The sequence below is a fragment of the Lissotriton helveticus genome, chromosome 3_2 (genome assembly GCF_964261635.1).
Source record: "Lissotriton helveticus chromosome 3_2, aLisHel1.1, whole genome shotgun sequence".
Taxonomy (NCBI): Eukaryota; Metazoa; Chordata; class Amphibia; order Caudata; family Salamandridae; genus Lissotriton; species Lissotriton helveticus.
In genome coordinates this window covers 267,626,274-267,646,988 of record NC_136062.1, presented here as the reverse complement: position 1 = coordinate 267,646,988, position 20,715 = coordinate 267,626,274, and the positions used below count along the sequence as shown (strand labels likewise).

Sequence of the window (20,715 nt, the reverse complement as noted above, 5' to 3'; positions counted from 1 at the left end):
TATGGAGATGGGCCATCCCTCTCAAGATAGACCTGCTAGCCATACACCTACCAGGGAAGGACAACATACAAGCCGATTGGCTCAGCAGGCAGACATCGGCATCCCACGAGTGGGAGCTCAATGCTCAGGAGACAAGATACCTGTTCGACAGGTGGGGGACACCATCGGTGGACCTGTTTGCCACACGCCAGAATGCAAAATGCCAAAACTTCGCATCCAGGCAGCCCGAGGAGGGGACACTGGGGAATGCCCTATGGATAGATTGGTCAAGGACATTTGCCTACGCCTTTCCCCCGATACCACTGATGCACAGAGTACTGAGCAAGTGCAGAGCGAGCAACATGACACTGATACTGGTCGCACCGCAGTGGGCGAGGCAGACCTGGTACTCGCAGATCATGGAGATGACACAGTGTGCACCCCACAGATTCAGCAGGAGGAAAGATCTACTGTCCATGCAGAACGGAGAGGTACTGCATCCAGAGCCAGAGAGCATGAGCCTAGTAGCGTGGCTCCTGAGGACATAGAGTTCGCACATTTGAGACTACCAGAAAGCACCCTGAGGGTACTTCGGGAGGCACGAAGGCCCAGCACTCGAAAGTGCTACGTTGCGAAATGGAAAAGATTCACAATATGGTGCAGACAGGAAAGACTCCACAATAAGATGAAGAGGGACTCCACAGTGCTAAGGTACCTGACGCACTTACTGGAGAAGAACCTTAGCTCATCCTCGTTAAGAGTTCACTTGGCAGCGATAGTAGCCTACACAAGGGGAGAAACGTGCAGGAGCTTCTTCACATCACAGGTGGTGAAGAGATTCCTAGAAGGAGCGAAAAGGATCGCACCACCCAAGCGGGTGCCGCCACCTGCATGGAACTTGAACACAGTCCTAACGGAACTCATGAAAGAGCCCTTTGAACCACTTCACAAGGCCTCCCTAAAGATGCTAACTATGAAAACAGCCTTCCTGGTTGCGATAACGTCCTTACGCAGAGTAAGCGAGCTTCAAGCGCTGACGCTACAAGAACCATACATACAAATACACAACGATAGAGTTGTGATGAGGACTGACCCACACTTCATGCCGAAGGTGGTATCCAATTTTCACATGAACCAGTCTATACAGATACCGAGTTTTTCCAAAAACCCACAACCAGCGCAGAGAGAGCTCTGCACACCCTGGACGCCAGAAGGGCAGTCATGCACTACATTGAAAGGACAAAGGGGCACAGGAAAACGAAACAGTTTTTTGTGTCCTTCGCAAACAGCTTCATGGGCAAAGCAGTAACCAAAAGGACCATTGCACGATGGATCGCACAAACAATCCAACTCTGCCACAAACGGGCAGGACAGGAACTGGCTGAGGGGACACGTGCCCACTCCACCAGGAAGAAGGGCGCTACAATAGCCTTCCTGGCTAACACACCCATAGAGGACATATGCCTGGCGGCAACATGGGCTTCGGTGCACACGTTCACGAAGCACTACTGTGTGGACATACAAATGAACAAGGAAGCTCAAGTGGGACAGAAGGTGCTACAGCACATATTCAACACCCAACGCTCATCTTCCACCCAGCCGCCACAGAGATGAGAAACCGCTACAAAATCTATGCACAGCATAGTGAATCCAGAAAGATTCACGCTGCAAAACGAATAGTTTTCTTACCTGTCGGTGTAGTTTTGCAGCTTGAAGATCTTTCTGGATTCACTAGCGAACCCACCCACCTCCGCCAGAAAGATGAGGCTGGAGAGAGAAGAGGTGGTTAACTAAAGAATAGACTTTGAAAATACAAAGCGGTAAATACAAACTAAGAAGAACATTGCCATTACTTCGGAAACGAAAGAAACACGGAAAAAAAGAACCCGAAGATGGCGCCCAAGAGTGGGAGCTTCCGCAGGAAGCATGCCGACGTCACCGGAAATACACCCAAAGGGGGTGTGACGCCGACGCCCACCTGGGCAAAGAGAAAAAAAAAAAAAAAAAACAAAGAAAAGACTACGAATCCGGACCCAACCACAAGACCGCGGAATAATGCACAGCATAGTGAATCCAGAAAGATCTTCAAGCTGCAAAACTACACCGACAGGTAAGAAAACTATTCGTTTTTGAGCCATTGAGCTTCAGGCAGTGTTGGTTCATCCACCCTGCAAGCGCCTGCATGCATGTTTTAAAATTGGCTGCTGCTAAAGTGGGTGCCTGTGATAGGGAGATGAGCAGTTGAGTATCATCGGCATAGGATACTAATTCTATGCCGTATGATTGAACCACCTCTGCCAATGGAGCCATGTAAAGGTTGAACAGGGTGGGGCTCAGGGCAGAGCCCTGGGGCACCCCCTGTTCTAAGGCTATGCTGTCAGAGAGAAACATGCCTCTCTGAACCTGAAAACTGCGGTCAGAGAGGAAGGCCTTGAGCCATCCCAAAGCCGCCTTGGTGACCCCAGCACTGCTCAGACACTGTAGCAAGATGGAATGAGCCACAGTGTCAAACGCAGCGCTGAGGTCCAGCATAATAAGAGCCATTGTGTGCCCTTCATCTGCACCAATCCGTAAAGTTTCGGTAGCTCGCAAGCTTTGCAGATGCGTCCTCTGCTGCAGTGTCTGGAAGATCAGTGGAAACAGACGACGGGACGCTGGGAGGATCGAATTCATCTCAACAGTCGGCAAGAGATTCCATTCGGTGGTGGATGAAGAAGGCACACTTGATGAAGGGAGTTCCTTTTTATCAGGACCCACCAACGCAGACTCTAATCACAGATGCCTCTCTCCTTGGTTGGGGGGCACATATGGGCCCTCTTCAGGTACAAGGGCTATGGTCAGACTTCGAGAGAGGATATCACATCAATCTACTCTAACTCAGAGCGGTCCATCTTGCTCTCAAGTCTCTGGCTCCATCTCTACAGACTTGGTCCCTTCTGGTGCAAACAGACAATACAACAACAATGTATTATCTAAACAAGCAGGGGGGTACCAGATCCAGGACTCTGTCCATAGAAGCCCAGACCATCTGGCATTGGTTACTTGCACGGTTGTCAATCAGGCCACACAGGATATTGCCTTGTCGCCCGGATCTTCTGTCCAAGCAGGAGGGGCGAGTGTTTCACCCCAATCTGCCCTCCTGCGCTTGGCAGCATGGCTCCTGAAGTCATCCAGTACGGACATTTACAGCTGAATCCGGAGTGTATGAACATTCTTAAGGAGGCAAAGCGGCCTTCTACAAGACAATCCTACGGATTTAAGTGGAAACGCTTTTACCTCTGGTGTCAGAGTAAAGGTCTTGACCCTATTCATGGTCAAGAACAGGTGATCTTGCCTTATCTTCTTTACCTTGCTGAGTCTGGTTTGCAGTTTAGTTCTATCAAGGTCCAGCTTGCTGCAATAACTGCTTATAGAAAATCGCCAACACAGATATTGTTTTTTTCGGATGCCTGTGGTGAAGGATTTTCTAGAGGGGTTAAGGAAGGTGTTTCCTCCAGTCAGGTCTCCTTCTCCACCTTGGGAGCTTAATGTGGTATTGACTAAGTTGATGGGTCCACCATTTGAGCCCATACATAAAGCTTCTTTGCTACACTTATCTTGGAAAGTAGCATTCTTGGTAGCCATCACTTCTGCTCGTAGAGTGAGCGAAATTCAGGCTCTGTGTTGCAAGGAACCGTTCACAGTTTTTCATGGAAACAGAGTGGTGCTTAGGACTCATCCTGCTTTTCTACCAAAGGTGATGTCGGATTTTCATGTTAACCAATCCATAACATTGCCTACTTTCTTTCCAAACCCTTCGAGTCCGGCTGAGCGGACTTTGCATTCATTGGATCTAAAGAGGGTTTTGAAATTTTACTTAGATAAAACGAAGTCTTTGAGACACACGGACCGTTTGTTTGTGAACTATGGTCCTACGAATACTGGTTTGGCAGCATCCAAGAGATCCATTTCTAGATGGATAGTGTCATGTATCTTACTGGCTTATCAGCTAGCCCACAAGTCTTTATCAGGTAGACCTAGGGCACATTCTACGAGAGGGAAAGCTGCTACTACAGCTCTTCTTAGGAATGTGGCTATGTCAGAGATATGTAAAGCAGCTACTTGGCGTTCAGTGCATACGTTTACACGCCATTACTGCTTGGATTCTGATGTGCAGACTGATGCACAAGTGGGACAAGCATCACTCAGAAATTTGTTTGCTTTTTCTAGTTAAACACTGTATTTTTAAAAGTGCAGCTATGCATTTATCTGTTCGCCCACTTCTAGTGGGTATGAGCTTGCTACTCTATTCAGTGCTTATGACTATTAATGAGTATCCCCTGGAAGAGAAGGATTAGTTACTTACCTGTAATCCTAGTTCTTCCAGGGGTATACTCATTAAAGTCATAAGCACCCTCCCGCCTCCCCGGGCGAGCAGTAGCATTGAAGTTTTTTCAATATGTATTATGAAGTTTTTAAGTGCAGATTCCTGCTAAAAGTTTACTGTACCGTACAAAAGAACTGACCTAACTGTCACCTGTGGTGCATGATGGGAACAGAGTTTTCCTAGAGGCCTTAAAGGCAAAGTATGCAGATTCTCTGGGGCCTTAAAGGCAGGGTGCCAGTCTGATTTTCTGTACACAGACAATTTTTCATATGCAGCCTTTTAGGCTATTAACTGTTTACAACAGGTTCTTTGATGAAAATAAAAGTTTTTCATGGTTATGAAATGCATTTTGGGCTCATGCCTGTTTATTGCATTTATGTTTAGCATATTTTCATGCTTCAGAACGTGTGTAAGGTTGGCTTTATTAGCCTATGTATATATGTTAGGCTGCATATTATGGTTATTATACATGTATATGTGTATAATTAGTTTAGTACTATGTACTTTTTTGATATATTTACACATATATATGTATATTGTTATGTGTTCCGGGTTCCCGCTCATGGGCGGAGATAATTCACTGCTTATGACTTTAATGAGTATACCCCTGGAAGAGAACTAAGATTACAGGTAAGTAACTAATCCTTATTACACACATAGCAGTAAGCATTACAAACACAATTCAATGTACAACAATTTCTTTAGCAATCCTACAATCTTATCAGTCCATTGTTTCATTTCAGATGTTTTTCTAAGCCTGGATAATCATCCTTTCCCATTTTTTCCTACTGTTCAATCCATGGGTATATGTTATGAACTTAGACAAAGAATTGTTCATGTTTGCGTTTTTTGTCCGTATTCCCTCCCCTGCTGGAGATTTTTTTTTTCTAAGATGAACCATTTTAACTCATCCTCTCTGTTTTTCCATTGATAACTTTATTGCGGTCATAGACCATAAAAGCACAGATAAAATGTGTACATACACAAGATAAAATAAATAAATAATTAAAAATACATGGTTTAAAAATTATTAAACAGTAAGTTATCACGGGAGAGGTAGCAAACATCACAATTCATTAAAGCGAGCCTACTGTGCCACATACCATGTTGAAACCGCAAACACAATAAGAGGGGAGGTGTCATATCTTAAAATTCTAACAGCTTGTACACATTGCCTTAGGCCGAGACTTCTGCATAACGGTACCAGCCAGCATCTCCTTATTATACTAATAGGCTGGGCAGAAGAATAAGATGTGAACTGTATCTTTAATATTGTTGCAAAATTGTTTTTCAGAGATCCAATATTCCACTAATGGTGCATTCTTTTTCTGGTTTTTCAAAGCGGATCGATGTTCAGTCAGACGCAGGCGCATTTCGCGTCCAGTCTCTCCTATGTATCCCTTCTGACAGGGTCACACTAACAAATATACTACATTGGATGTCCTGCAGTTGACATGTTCGTTCATCCAATGGGAGATACCATCTAGCTCTATTTTGTCTGATTTTACAATGCTCTTACAGTGGGTACATGTGCCGCACGGCACATTCCCTCGAATGGCTCCTGCCTCATTAATGCTCCTTTGGTACCCCTGTTTGGGTTCTCTATAGGTTTGCACCAGATGATTTCGGATGGTTTTATTTCGCCTATATGCAAATGTCGGTTTTTGTAAACGTGTCAAACCTGTTTTATTTAGTATTGACCAATTCTTATTGATCAAATTAAGTTTATTGCTCATCCTATTAAAGTTTGACACCATCACAATTCCTTGTCGGGGTACCTTTTCTCTCGATTCAAATAGGCTCTCTGTTAAAATATTTGGCCCTTTTATAGGCTTCCTTTGAGTCTTTTGGGATATCCACATTGAGTCAGTTTCTGTTTTAGGGTCACTGCATGGACCTCGAAAGTTTTCCTATCACTGCAATTGCGGCGAATTCTCAGGAACTGACTAAACGGGATCCCATCTTTTTGGCACTTCGGGTGGTAGCTAGTGTGGTGGAGTAATGGATTTCTGTCAGATGGTTTAACAAATAGTTCCACACACAGTATTCCTTCATTCGCCCTGATCTTAATGTCTAAAAAGTCTACAGCCTCCTGACTTTTATTCGCTCTGAACTTTTAAGTTATTAAAATCAGGGATGGTCATTCTAATACAAAACCTGTCACTTAGGGATATCTAATTGAGTACACAAAGGAATTTTCTTTGTTTACTAAGAATAACACCAGTGCCTCCACTGCCACCAAACAGTGACTTCATGACACTCCCTCCAGACCACCTAACACCGGTCGGAGGCAGAATAAACCGATTCCTACCAGTCTGGAACGCAATTACCACAGACAGGTGGGTGAGACAAATTATCCAGTATGGTTATTGCCTGGAACTCACTTCTACTCCACCCAACATACCACCCAAACACCATCCTATGTCCGAAGAACACATAACACTGTTACAAGAGGTCACATCCATGTTACAAAAGGGCGCCATAGAGCCAGTTCCTTTTCAACACCAAGGAACAGGAGTATACTCCCTATACTTCCTAATTCCAAAAAAGGATGGATCGCTCAGACCCATACTAGACCTCTGAACCAATACATACTGTCAGAGCACTTCCATATGATTACTCTACAACAAGTACTCCTGTTACTTCAGCAAGGCGACTTCCTTGCCACATTAGACCTCAAAGATTCATACTTCCACATACCTATTGTTAGACGGTGGTTATGACATTAGGGGCCGCCCGGATTTTTCGCTTTTTGAGCACCTAATTGAGCTTTTACTGTGGGGGAGCCTCATAATCTGGGACTCGGCCACAGTGAACTTGTAGGAAGGTTGATCCCTGACTATGGTTGCCCCCAACTTTTTTTGCCTGGTGTTTTGCTGGTTTTCTGACTTAGTTGACCTGGGACCCTGCTATTCAGGGCCCCAGGCCTACTGCTCTCTCTGTAAAATGGATTCCATGTACCTTAGGTACATATCTAAATTGGATACTGAGTCACCTTATCAGTCCCTGTACAGTGTACCTTAGGTACCCAGGGCATAGGTGTACCCAGGGCCTACCAGGGGCTGCAGCATGTATTATGCCACCCCTGGCTGGCCATCCAAATCTGACACAACTGGCTGCTTGACAGCTGGGGCAAGGTGGTGTAATCACCCTTTGCTTTAGATATAGTATACCTATATCTAACCCTAAAATGGACACACAGATCTCCTATCAGTCACTCCTATGGCAGGCCTTAACAATCCTGAAGGCAGAGTGCTTGGAATCGTGTGAGAGGGTGCTCTGGCATGAGCTGAGCCTGTCTGCGGCTTTCGGGATCTATCCCTTAGCCGTTTCCATGATATCGCATACCATATACTCTTAAGTGCATTATAATCCTCGCGGTTATGTGCCAACTCTGGTATCGCTTTATCAAAACATGTCGAGTAAGGTGTCATACGAATTGGAATACTAACCCCTCGCCAATTCTGGCGACGGGGTTAGCATTCCACCCTTCTAGAGGGACACGACATGCCTGTAACCTATAACCCGGTTAAAAGTCAGACAGAGCCTTAGCATCCACAAAATGGATGCTGCCACCGAGACACAAGTCTGCCCTCCTGCTGCTGGGAGTCCTCCCAGAGCAGGAGACAAGGACAAAGGGTTTCCTGCCAGGGGCGGTGCCAGCACCGTCCCAGACAGGGTTTTGTGTATTGTAGGTAGGCAGGGCTTTAGAGGAAGGTGACTGCACGTGGCACCCCGGTGCTCACTGTGCATAGGCTGGCTGGAACCAGTTCCAGGGTCACTCCAGACCCTGTGCTGGGGAAAAGCCCGCCAAGGAAGTGGGTGTAACCACCCCCCTCCTAGTCCCACCCATAGGGCAGGACTTAGTCGCGTGCCAGCCCCTTTTTACAGGATAAAGGTAGAGACTGGCCCCCTTCCAAATCAGATCATCTTTGAATCCTGAAACTACTTTCTGCGAAAGGAACTCAAGACTTCTTCCTAAGATTTCTCCCTTGTGACTAAGGAGTAGTCACCCTGCATCCGCAGGCACCATCTAAGAACACTGCGGTCTGCTGTAAGTCCTTCCTCCGGAATCCGACTGCCCAGCTCGACGAGAACCGGCTTCCCTGGCACCTCTGACCTCTACCCACCTCTACAGCCCAGCTGAGAACCGTGGGTGCGACGAGACCTCAAGGGACCGGCCATCTGCAAGACTGCACGACTTCTTTCCAGCAAGCCCGCCGAGTGAATTCCTGGTGAGTGCTTTGGGGTCCGAGAAGCCCCCACCCTGAGCAGCTCCAGCACCGAAGAGCAGCCCCCCAGCATCTCCACGATCTGCGTGGGGCCCTTCTGCTTTCCGCTGCTCACCGCGTTGTTTGGCTACTAGCCCGTTGGCTTGTGGCCTCCCTGACGACGCCCGACGACATTTCTGCTGCTGGTCTGGTTGCTCCAGACTGGCCCTTGCTCCCTCCCAGAAGAGGAGCACCCCGGACCCTCCTGGTCCACTCAAGACGCCATTTTGAGTCCACCGCGCGGGCTTGAATTAGCCAAGGCTTGTTGCCCAATCCTGGGTAACTTCGACGCCAACGACTTCATCCTCCGTGGGACAGCTCGCACCTCCATCCTGGTCGCCGACAACGCCTCCTGGTCCGAGAGACTGCAGAGCCCAGCAGCGCCCACTCACCTGACTGCGGTGACTTCGCCCGGTGCCATCCTGGTGCCCACTTAATCACTGGCTAGTGATTCAAGAACTTGGTCCCCTCTGCTTTCAGGTTTCTTCTTCCTTGATCCAGGCTTGGATCCATCGAACTTTCCTTCACTGGTCGCCTGCCAGCAACTTCTTCCTTCCAGGCTCCTGGTCCGGCAACGAGATCCCCGACGTCTTTTCAGACCTATGCAGCTGCAGCCCCTGGGCTAGGTAACTTCGGCACTTCGGTGTCCCAGCATAGCCTCACTATCCTAGGGTCAGGATCCACTGTCGTTTTCTTCCTACCAGGTCGGGTTTGCCCGTGAACACTAACTTTGCCTTTTCTAGCTTCCATAGACTTTGTCCCGCATCCCGCGTGAGAGTGCACACTCTGCACCCTGAGTTCCCTAGGCCTCCTGCTAGTAATCTAAAGGTTCAGTAGTCCAGTCCTAGCGATCCCAAAGCCTCTGAGAATCGTTACTTACCTGCTAGTAATTCGCATTCCACTTTGAAAGTATATGGTTTTTCGTGCCCCTCGGGCATTTGTGTAACGTGCTAACTTAAAAGTATTTTCGTAAGAGTTTTGTTGTGTGCTTAGCACCCTGTCCTCATAAAGAGTACAGGGTTGTTGTGATTCTAATAAATACATTGTTTATTTTCATAACACTTGTGTGGTGTCCTTTCACTGGGTGTTCAAGGGGTAATGTGATGGTAAAACAGCTGGCTTAACACGCCCTCTAGAGTCTTAGCCTTAGACTGCTCGTATCCATGCTACTAGGATAGCTGGTCTATAAGGTTGACTTACAACCAATCATCAATAAGGGTTGTTTGGACTGATATATAGTGATCACTAGAATAGTGAGCACTGCACATCAGGCCAACTTCTCACAGAACTCATAAAGGAGACTGCATGGAGATTTTACTGGTGTCCGAAGGAGACTGCATGGAGATTTTACTGGTGTCCGCCTGGCTTGACAAGGCCGCTGCGCAGCAGCTGGAGTATGGGAAAACGTGCTGGTTACATGCAGACAAGGGTGGACATGCGTGTGCACACGTGTAGGAGCTGCGCAGGGGAGAGTCCGAGCATGCGCAGTCCAGAAGCAGCTACAGAGTGAATGGTGTGGCAGGACTTATGCAGAATTGGGTGGTGACATGGAATAGGCTTTATACCCTGGGAAGGAACATGCCAGGGAAAGTCAGTGTGTTTTACTGTGTTTACACTTCATTATTCCCCTATGGGGATGTGGGGCCCATGGCTAAAATGACTTCCACAAGGCCTACAGATTCCAGACACGCACTAAAGTCCATTGTAGAGTAGGTGAAAATAAGTATTCTGCAGAGTCCAAAGTCATATATACTGCTTTTGGGTCATTCAGAACGGTCGTATTTCTCTGAGCCAGCCATGACCAGACCCAGGCTAAGGGTTGACCTCAGCTGGATGGATTGATAACCTTTCTTCCACAAGCTAGGGCCTCCTCTCCACAAAGAAGATGGGTTGGGCTACAGGCTCATCCATTAGCAGCTGTCACTGGGTGCCAGGCACCAGGCTGCACCAAGAAGGAAAGAGTTGGGTTTCAGAGGCCATGTGGCCAGAGACACTGGAGGACTCCATTTTGAACAAACCCAGAGGCTGGACAAGGAGGGAGCAGGGGCAGGGAAGTGATGTCGCTGTGTGATAGGACCCACAGAGACTTTCTGCCAGCCCCCTACTCAACTTTTAAAAAGTACTTGCACAGGAAGAGAAGCTCTATCTGGGGTGTGGTCTGCTGAGGTGGAAGGTGCTGGAGCCTGGCAAGGGGCAGTTGGAAGGAGAGACCACCTGATTGTCACCCAGGCCCCTAACAGCACCAGAAGAAGCGCCCAGGACCGGTGCGCAGAAGCAGGGGCCTCTGCGCAGGAGGAGAGCCAGGCGAAAGGCTGGCGCAGGGAGCCAGTGCAGACCGCTCCCTGCAGAGTGCACCCTCTTGGAGACTGGATAGTGAAGGAGAGTGCTCCCAGTGGCTGGGGGCGCCGCCAGGAGCAAGAAGATGCGAAAATGGGGCAGATCGGACCTCCAGGGGCTGAGATATGGCCCCCAGAAGGTGAGCGACCTTGGACCTGTGGCCCACTGGCGGCGAAGTGCATGAGGCTCTGCCGCTGGCCCAGGAAAGGCCCCCGGGGTGGGTCAGGTCCCGGGGCCTGCCCTCCAATGTGGAGAGCCTGCAGGGGTCCCGGTGGGACCGGGGCCCGGACAAGGAAGGAGGAACCAGGGGCCCAGGTGGGATCGGGCCCCCGACCAAAGCGCGGAGCGGCCGGGTGTGGGCTCCCCGCATGGCATACCCTTACCCGGGGGTCCGGGTGGGACCGGGCCCCCCCACTGAGGCCCTAGAAAGCGGCAGGAGCTTGAAGCACCCCATGATGCCTTGCAAGGCATGACGAATGGATTGTTGTTGGCGTTTTGGTGGCCCCCAGAGGAGAAGAGTCACCCTTGAGTGTGAAAAGGTGCCGGCGGGGAGCTGCTGGAGCAGCGCAGTCTCGCCCCCAGCACAAAGCTAAGTCCCACCCTAAGTTTCTTGAGGATTTAAAAAGAATAACCCCTCAACTCTCAGCGAAGATTGCATCACCTCCTAGGCTGGAACGTTTTTTCTACAGCTGGGGGTACATTGAGAAGTGCATCTAAGATTGAAGGGCTGAGTTGGAGATGTCTCGAAGGGCATCCCCTGGAGGTGAAATGGCGTAATTGCATTGAAATGCATTTATTAATGGTTATTTCTTTTAGAGGGACTGATGTTCAATGTGAAGTACTGGTGTAAGGTGATGTCACAAGCAAAGTGGATTTAAGTGGCTAGACACTCCTGCTAGGGTGTCTGACGGTATTTGCAACTTAATCCTGTGATCATCTGTGATGCCTTTAGGGGCTGTAATTGCAATGCATTTTTAATGATATCCAAATGTGCCGAGTACTGTCATTCTAAAATGTGCGTAAACATGTAGTGTTGCTGCTGCGCTTTTATTTTTTATTTTTTGCAGAGTTTTATATAGCGCGAACTAGACCCGAACCGAATCGGGTATCGGAGCGCTTGACATATTTTTTCCAGTTACGTTACATGAGTTACGTTACACTTTCATTTTAGGCACGGGGAGATTAAGTGATTTGCCCAGAATCACAGGAGGTTTTGGCGTTGTTACCGAGACTCGAACCCAGATCCCCAGGTCCGAGGTCGAGCGCCCTAGCCGTTAGGCCAACTCCTCTCCCGCTTAGGTGAAGACCCCAGACTGTTAGCCCTTAAGATGTAGAGGTGTATACTTTAGGGTCAGTAGGAGATGCTTGGTCAGGGTCATATGTCACCAAGGCAGGTGTATCCCTGTTTAATGCTTGTTGAGGTAATGGGAGGGGGGACGCCACTGGGATGGTGCCAGTGCGCAGGGCCCTCGCTCCAGGATAAGTTCAACTAATTGCATTGGGGGCAAGATGATGTGCATACATGGGAGAGGTGGTACTAGGCCTCCAGCCCCCCCCCCCCCCCCCACCCCCGCGGGAGGGGTGGAGATGTTATGCAATGTCACAAAGTAATTCCAACAGCTTATGTATATTTGTAAATTGGTGTATAGTATCGAGTGGTGTGTGTGTTTAATAAATGTACTCTTACTTTTATAAAGCAAAGTACAGACTGGACAATCAATTGAGTTATTTTTGCGCACCTGCAAATGGCGATTACTAGCCCACACCACCTCCCTTGAGTAAGCCTCTGACTGCTCTGCAACGCTACCCTCCGAGTCAGGCGCTGCCCTAGGGTGTTTGGTTCCCAGTAAAGGACAAATGTGTCATGTTATTTGTGCAGGCCTCACAGATGCTGCCTTGTTTTCCAACACCTATACATCCAGCTCACAGGAAATACCTCCGGTTCACGATAGAAGGTCAACACTATCAGTTCAAAGTTCTTCCCTTTGGAGTAACCACAGCCCCAAGAGCGTTCACAAAATGTCTAGCGGTAGTGGCAGCACACCTCAAGAGGCTACACATCCACGTGTTTCAAATACCTCAACGATTGGCTCATAAAGGCCAAATCGTACGCGCAGTGTGCAAGCCATACGTCTCAAACACTCCAGCTGCTGCACAGTCTGGGTTTTTCCATAAATTACCCAAAATCCAATCTACAACCCTCCCACATACAATATCTCCGAGCTACAATAGATACATCAGTAGCAAAGGCATATCCAAATCCAGCCAGGATAGCCAACATGCAGACTCTCATTCAAAAGTTCCAGCCACAACACTCCTTACCAGCTCGAGTGTTCATGCACCTTACTGAAGAAAAAGGCTCCAGTCCTTCATCTGCCCTTGGGCCAAGGTCAGCACTGAGAAAGTTTTGAACGCCCCGCCCTCCAGCACGATACCGAAGCATACAGCAAAGCCCTCCTGCTCGGGATAGTCTGGCCTATGATTCCGATCTGTGAGCTTCATTCCTGGGTTTCGGTCAGATTGACCCTGAGGCTACTGGGCCTCGTGGCCTCCTGCATCTTGCTGGTGGACTATGCCAGGTGGCATATGCGGGCTCTGAATTGGGACCTGAAGTTCGAGTGGGCACAGCATCAGGGGAATCATTCTGATTGTGTCCAGATCTCGGAGGGCACTGCACATCAATTGCAGTGGTGGCTAACGAACCAGGATTGGATCAACGGCCGTTCCCTCTCACTTCCCCAGCCAGAGTTCACAGTGGTGACAGATGCATCACTTCGGTGGGGGGGGGGGCGGAGGGGGGTGGTCAGGGGGAGAGGGCAGCCAGATGAGAGAGGCGGATATCAGAGGCCTCTGTACTCCGGCGGAGTCTGGGCTTCACATCCACCTTCTGGCACACTATCACTGAAAGACCTACCTCGTGACTGGGAAAGACTTCTTCGAAGAAAAACAAAGTGTAAATATCCGGACCAAACACTAGATGGCAGGCTATGCAAAGCATGTAAATATACAGCTCTACATGCCAAGAACAGATGCATACTGGGTAAGTAGCATTTTCCTTCAGGAAAGGTGACTGAATTCTGACGAGCACTAGGCGCTAATTAGTGGGGTGGTTGGAATCTCAAAGTGTAAAGGACTGTCCTCCCAGACCGCCAGGTTTCATGCTTCCTCATTGGCAGTCCTCGCTTTCTAGAAACTACGTTGGTAGAGAGCAAGCCTAGATCTGGAGACAGTGAGGCACTTCTAAAATCGAAGTGGAGCCTGTGAGAAAGTAAATGCTTAAACCAAAGTAGACACCAAAATACATTGATTTGCTAGGCATTTACTTGGTATTAATAATCAGTGTGGGGATTGATGTACTAGTACCCCATCACCATCAGTGTCGTCGTCATGTTTGCCATATTGGCCCGAAGGTCTGTGTCCTTCATCAGGACGAAGGATTGGGCTATTTTACCATTTCTGATTAGATATTACCACTCTGTAGGGAAACCTGTGTTATCCTCTACCTAATTTGGGGTTTCCTTTAAACCCCAAGGCTGGGTCCCAATTGACCCATGGAAGAGGGTCAAAAGGACCCCATGTAGTCACACTTGCCTCAAGGTGCGTCCCTCGCCGTTCTGGTTACTTCCACTCCTCTCCCACTGATTATCACATAATGAATCACCATAAATCATTATGACCATATTTAGTTTTGGTGTGCAAGGCATTTGCAGCCTGTTGGCAGACGTAATGGCGTTTTATTTGGTTCCAGCATTGAGGATCTTTTGTTTGGGCATTTACTACCTGTCTGCTGGGCCTGGTGTAGCTGGGCTACAATGCTATGTAGTTCCCCATGTTGACAATGTCTACCTGAAAAGGCGGGTTCTTTGGTTTGACCAGAATAAGCAGGGGCTTTGTGAGTGTGCTGGGGGATATTGGGGCCATCACTGAAGTCTGTCTCCTCTTTGATTTCAGTGAGTTCTGAAAATGTATGTGTGGTATGTACATAGCGCATTAGCCAATGCTGATAACCGAGAAGGAAAATGTAGCCATTGAGTCACTGGCTACTAGCTCCTGTGAATCCTTCACCAAGAAGGGCAGCCCTGCAATCCGGCCCCAGAGATAATAAAGATTTCCACACTTAAGCACACGTACTAATGCCATGTGTGATCAGATTGACCCACGCTGCTTTTGAGGCTGCATGTTCTTGAAGGTAGTGCACTACTGTACTAAAACATGTATGGTCTCCACTGGGAACCAGTTGGGGCTTGGAATGCCATCATCTGTAGGGATAACCTGAACCTTCATCTACTGACACTACAATGGCTATTTAACCACCCTTCGGGCATCTTTGCCCCTCACTGCATCACACTCGCAACAACAGGGCAATTCGCATCTGTAGCTATTGACAGTTTTAGAATTTTGTTCATCTAAAGACTGCTTAGATTTGAAGTTGAGCCATATCTGTGCTTCTTCCAGTTCTATTTGTAACCAACAGTAGGCCTCGTCTGTTCACTTTTCTTCTTAGCACATTGGGACCAGTTGGGCCAATCTTATGTGTTGATGGAGTGTGTGGACATGTGAGTGAGGATAATGTGCTGCATGGCTAAACACTTTTAAAGGTCCCAAAGCCGAGACCTATTGGCTATTCGAGTGCTTGTTTTCTTGGTTTTTGAATCATGCCCATTGTCTGTTCGCTGTCAATTTAGGCTGACAAATTTGGTGATGCTGTAAAACATTTCTAGCATCAACATGGCAAGACGGGAAAATGTACTTTGCTTCAACACCAGTTCTCTATAATGGTTATCTGCGCTAATAGTGGAAGCAGAGTTGTTTAGCCTACTCATGCATTGATTGCCCAGGATCAATTACACTTTGATGTATAGTCTATTCTGGAGCCACTTGTTGCAAAACAAAAATTATGTGGAATGCATTGGTGCATAGCAAACATTAAGCCAACCCATACTGCATACATGTTTACAGTTCTTTACCACACCATTTTCATCTAAAAAATTTAATTTTACATTAGTTTTCTTACTTTGTACCACTAAAGTGACTGCTGCCTTTAGACATTTAAATTGAGAACTTCTCTCCCATGAATACTATTTAAAAATGTAAATGTTGCATGTGATGAGCTCGTTATTGGTTAGTAACTTTGCCTTATATCATGCTGAGTTATCAAACCTAATTTTGCTTGAATACATTAAATAATGCAAGAGTAAACTTTTAAAAGTCTAATGGGGGTACTCTTTTTACGTTTGTTTCTATCCCCATCCAGGCTTTCCTTTTGCGGGTATGATTACCATTAAATGCACCTGTACGAAATTTGCCATCTTTGCAGTTTACTTCTCATATTTCTTTAAAACTTGTAATATGTTCCAATATTAACCTGTTTTTATGGCGCGTCTTACTTGTAATACCGGAGTTGTACTCTTATTCTAATTTTTCTTTTAATTAAACTATTTGTGCTTGTTTTGGTGCTTTGTCACTGCTCCAGTGGCCGCATGTTGCATACAGATTACTTGGAGACCTTGATATATTAACTACTTAAGCTGTCAGTTGTACGTGTCTGCTTGTTAATACGGACTGTTCACCTTTCTAGCACATGCTGTGAGCCTTTATTTTGCTAAATCATTAATGTGGTAAACTTGTTATTTCAGGAAGTGTGCTTGGTTCAAGTGGACTCTCTACCAAAAACCTTTGGGTCAGTGGACTATCTAAAAACACTAAAGCGGCTGATCTCAAAACTCTCTTTGCGAAATATGGCAAGGTAACTTTTTGTTGTACTTTAAAGTTTAAAAATGTTTCTTGGCCAAGTAACGTCCTGTTTTTTTTTTAGTTTGTTCTAGAGCACAAAATGAGATTCTTTGTGGTTAAATTTGTGTCTTTAATATATTCACATGGTTAAGTAATTCCCATTTGCGGGCCGGAGAGTGCCATGGTAAACTTTGAACATTAATTCTGACCTGAACGGCTTTACACACTGCCACAATAATAACCAAAAAATATCACAAAGTGAAAAAACTGATTTCAACCAGCATGAAACTAACATTCAAACACCACTCCTTTTGGGGCTAACATATGAAGGTTTTCTACTGCAGGTTTCTATTTCGATGTCATTACTTGGAAAACTCAACCAATCTCTAAAGCATTCTCTGCATCTTCAACTGCATCCCCAGCATTACGGCCACTTCTTCGCTGGACCGCGGTACAGGTTTACTTCGGAAAAGACCATGAGACGCTGGGTCAGACCAGTTACACTCCCTGGAGAAAAACAAATATATAGCAGTAGTAGGAAAAGTAGTATTGCTAGCCACAACGTTCTCGGTTTTCATTACGGTGGTATTATGCATTTGCTCAGTATAACAAGTTCGAGGCATGTGGGCTGCTGAATTCATATCTATAGCATAGATCGCCGCCTAGTGTTGGGTCCGGATGATTGCACATTGTTGTCCTGGAAGAGTCTTCGAAGTATCACGAGATAGGTGGCTCCTCCCCTGGACTACAGTGCGCATGGGCATAGACTCCATCCTCAGATTGTTTTTTTCCGCCATTGGGTTCGGATGTAATTTCGTTATCTCCAGTTCGGAATCAACTTAAACTTTTTCGAGGCCCAAAGACCTTTTTCTATTCGGTATTGTTTGCGTTCGGTGCCCCGGTCCTATTCCGACTCAGTTCCCGAGTTGGATTTCCAGAGAGTCGGTGATCGAGGCCCAGTTGACGCAGCAAGACTGTAGGAAGGTAGATCCCTGACTATGGTTGCCCCCAACTTTTTGCCTGGTGTTTTGCTGGTTTTCTGACTTAGTTGACCTGGGACCCTGCTATTCAGGGCCCCAGGCCTACTGCTCTCTGTAAAATGGATTCCATGTACCTTAGGTACATATCTAATTGGATACTGAGTCACCTTATCAGTCCCTGTACAGTGTACCTTAGGTACCCAGGGCATAGGTGTACCCAGGGCCTACCAGGGGCTGCAGCATGTATTATGCCACCCCTGGCTGGCCATCCAAATCTGACACAACTGGCTGCACGCCAGCTGGGGCAAGGTGGTGTAATCACCCTTTGCTTTAGATATAGTATACCTATATCTAACCCTAAAATGGGCACACAGATCTCCTATCAGTCACTCCTATGGCAGGCCTTGACAATCCTGAAGGCAGAGTGCTTGGAATCGTGTGAGATAGTGCTCTGGCATGAGCTGAGCCTGTCTGCGGCTTTCGGGATCTATCCCTTAGCCGTTTCCATGATATCGCATACCATATACCCTTAAGTGCATTATAATCCTCGCGGTTATATGCCAACTCTAGTATCGCTTTATCAAAACATGTTGAGTAAGGTGTCATACGAATTGATATACTAACCCCTCGCCAATTCTCGCGACGGGGTTAGCATTCCACCCTTCTCGAGGGACACGACATGTATGTAACCTATAACCCCGGTTAAAGTCAAACAGAGCCTTAGCTCCACAAAATGGATGCTGCCACCGAGACACAAGTCTGCCCTCCTGCTGCTGGGAGTCCTCCCAGAGCAGGAGGCAAGGACAAAGGGTTTCCTGCCAGGGGCGGTGCCAGCACCGTCCCAGACAGGGTTTTGTGTATTCTAGGTAGGCAGGGCTTTAGAGGAAGGTGACTGCAAGTGGCACCCCGGTGCTCACTGTGCATAGGCCGGCTTGAACCAGTTCCAGGGGCACACCAGACCCTGGGCTGGAGAAAGCCCGCCAAGGGAGAGGGGTGTAACCACCCCCCTCCTGGTCCCACCCATAGGGCAGGACTTAGTCGCGTGCCAGCCCCTTTTTGCAGGATAAAGGTAGGAACTGGCCCCCTTCCAAATCAGATCATCTTTGAATCCTGAAACTACTTTCTTCAAGAAGGAACTCAAGACTCTTCCTAAGATTTCTCCCTTGTGACTAAGGAGTAGTCACCCTGCAGCAGCAGGCACCAACCAAGCATCGCGGGTTGTTGCCAGTCTCTCCTTCGGATCAAGACTGCTCCAGCACGACGAGAACCGGCTTCCCTGGCACCTCTGACCTCAACCTACATCATCAGCCCAGCTGTGATCCGTGGGTGTGACGAGACCTCGAGGGACCGGCCATCTTCAGAACTGCACGACGCTTGTCCAGCACGACGCCCGAGTGACCCTCGACTGAGTGCCTTGGGGTAAGAGAAGCCCCGACCCTGAGCAGCTCCAGCACCGAAGTCCAGCCCCCCTGCATCCACGAGATCGGCGTGGGGCCCTTCTGCTTTTTGCTGCTCACCGCGTTGTCCAGGTCGCTTGCCCGTTGGCTAGTGGCCCCCTCACGACGCTCCACGACAACTAACACTGCTGGTCTGGTTGCTCCAGACTAGCCCGTGCTCCCCTCCAAAAGAGGAGCACCCTGGACCCTCCTGGTCCACTCAAGACGCCATTTTAGGTCCACCGCGTGGGCCTTGCATTTGCCAAGACTTGTTGCCCAATCCTGGGTCCAGCGACGTCGACAGCAAGAACCTTCGTGGGACAGCTCGCACCTCCATCCTGGTCGCCGACCACACCTCCTGGTCCGAGAGACTGCAGAGCCCAGCAGCGCCCACTCACCTGACTGCGGTGACTTCGCCCGGTGCCATCCTGGTGCCCACTTAATCACTGGCTAGTGATTCAGAACTTGGTCCCCTCTGCTTTCAGGTTTTCTTCTTCCCTGATCCAGGCTTGGATCTCTTCGAACTTTTCTTCACTGGCCGCCTGCCAGCAACTTCTTCTTCGGGCTCCTGGTCCGTCAACGTGGGTTTCCGACGCAACTTGAACCCTATGCAGCCGCAGCCCCTGGGCTAGGTAAATCCAGCACTCCGGTGCCTCAGCATAGTCCAACACTCCAAGTGTTCGGATCCACTCCCGTTTTCGTCCCAGCTAGTCGTGTTCGCCGGAGAACAGTAACTTTGTGAATTCTAGCTTCCATAGACTTTTTCCCGCCTTACGCGTGAGAGTTCCCACTCTGCACGTGGCGTCCCTAGGCCTCCTACTCCTAACCTGAGTGTTCAGTATTGTAGGCCTAGCGTTTCAAAAGCCTCTGAGAATCGTTACTTACCTGCTAGTAATTCGCATTCCACTTTTGTAGTATATGGTTTTTCGTGCCCCTAGGGCATTTGTGTAAATTGTGCGACTTAAAGTATTTTCGTAAGAGTTTTGTTGTGTGCTTAGCTCCCTGACTCATAAAGAGTTCAGGGTAGACTTGTTATAAATAAATACACTTTATTTTCATAACCACTTGTGTGGTGTCCTTTCACTGGGTGTTCAAGGGGTAATGTGATGGTAAAACAGCTGGCTTAACACGCCCTCTAGAGTCTTAGCCTTAGACTGCTCGTATCCATGCTACTAGGATAGCTGGTCTATAAGGTTGACTTACAACCAATCATCAATAAGGGTTGTTTGGACTGATACATAGTGATCACTAGAATAGTGAGCACTGCATATCAGGCCAACTTCTCACAAAGACCCTCGACAACGCAACATGGAACGGAGCCCGTTCAAGAAGTGTCCCGTGTGTGGATCGAAGTACCCACACATCGACGTCCACCCGGTGTGCAACAAGTGCCTGTCGCCGGACCACAATGAAGCCAGCTGTATGGCTTGTTCAAAGTTTTGTTCCACGAAGACTCTTCGGCTTCGGCACGTGGCGCGCATGGTGGCCCAGCAGTCGGCCCCAGCACCGGTGGACATCTTCGACGACGAAGAAGCGGACGAACAAGAGGTTCGACTGCAGATTTCACCTCCAACGGTGGACATCGAATGCGAATACGACGCGGATGTCGAAGG

General features: G+C 48.1%; 1 protein-coding gene across 8 annotated transcripts in view; it reads left to right on the top strand.

Moving 5' to 3' along the window:
• SLTM (SAFB like transcription modulator) overlaps window positions 1-20,715 on the top strand; it is a 340,694-nt gene that overhangs the window by 79,625 nt on the left and 240,354 nt on the right. For all 8 annotated transcript variants that reach the window (XM_078685169.1, XM_078685170.1, XM_078685172.1 and 5 more), the window contains one exon: window positions 16,590-16,699. In XM_078685169.1, the coding sequence (XP_078541295.1) occupies window positions 16,590-16,699 (110 nt within the window). The remainder of the gene's footprint in view (window positions 1-16,589; window positions 16,700-20,715) is intronic.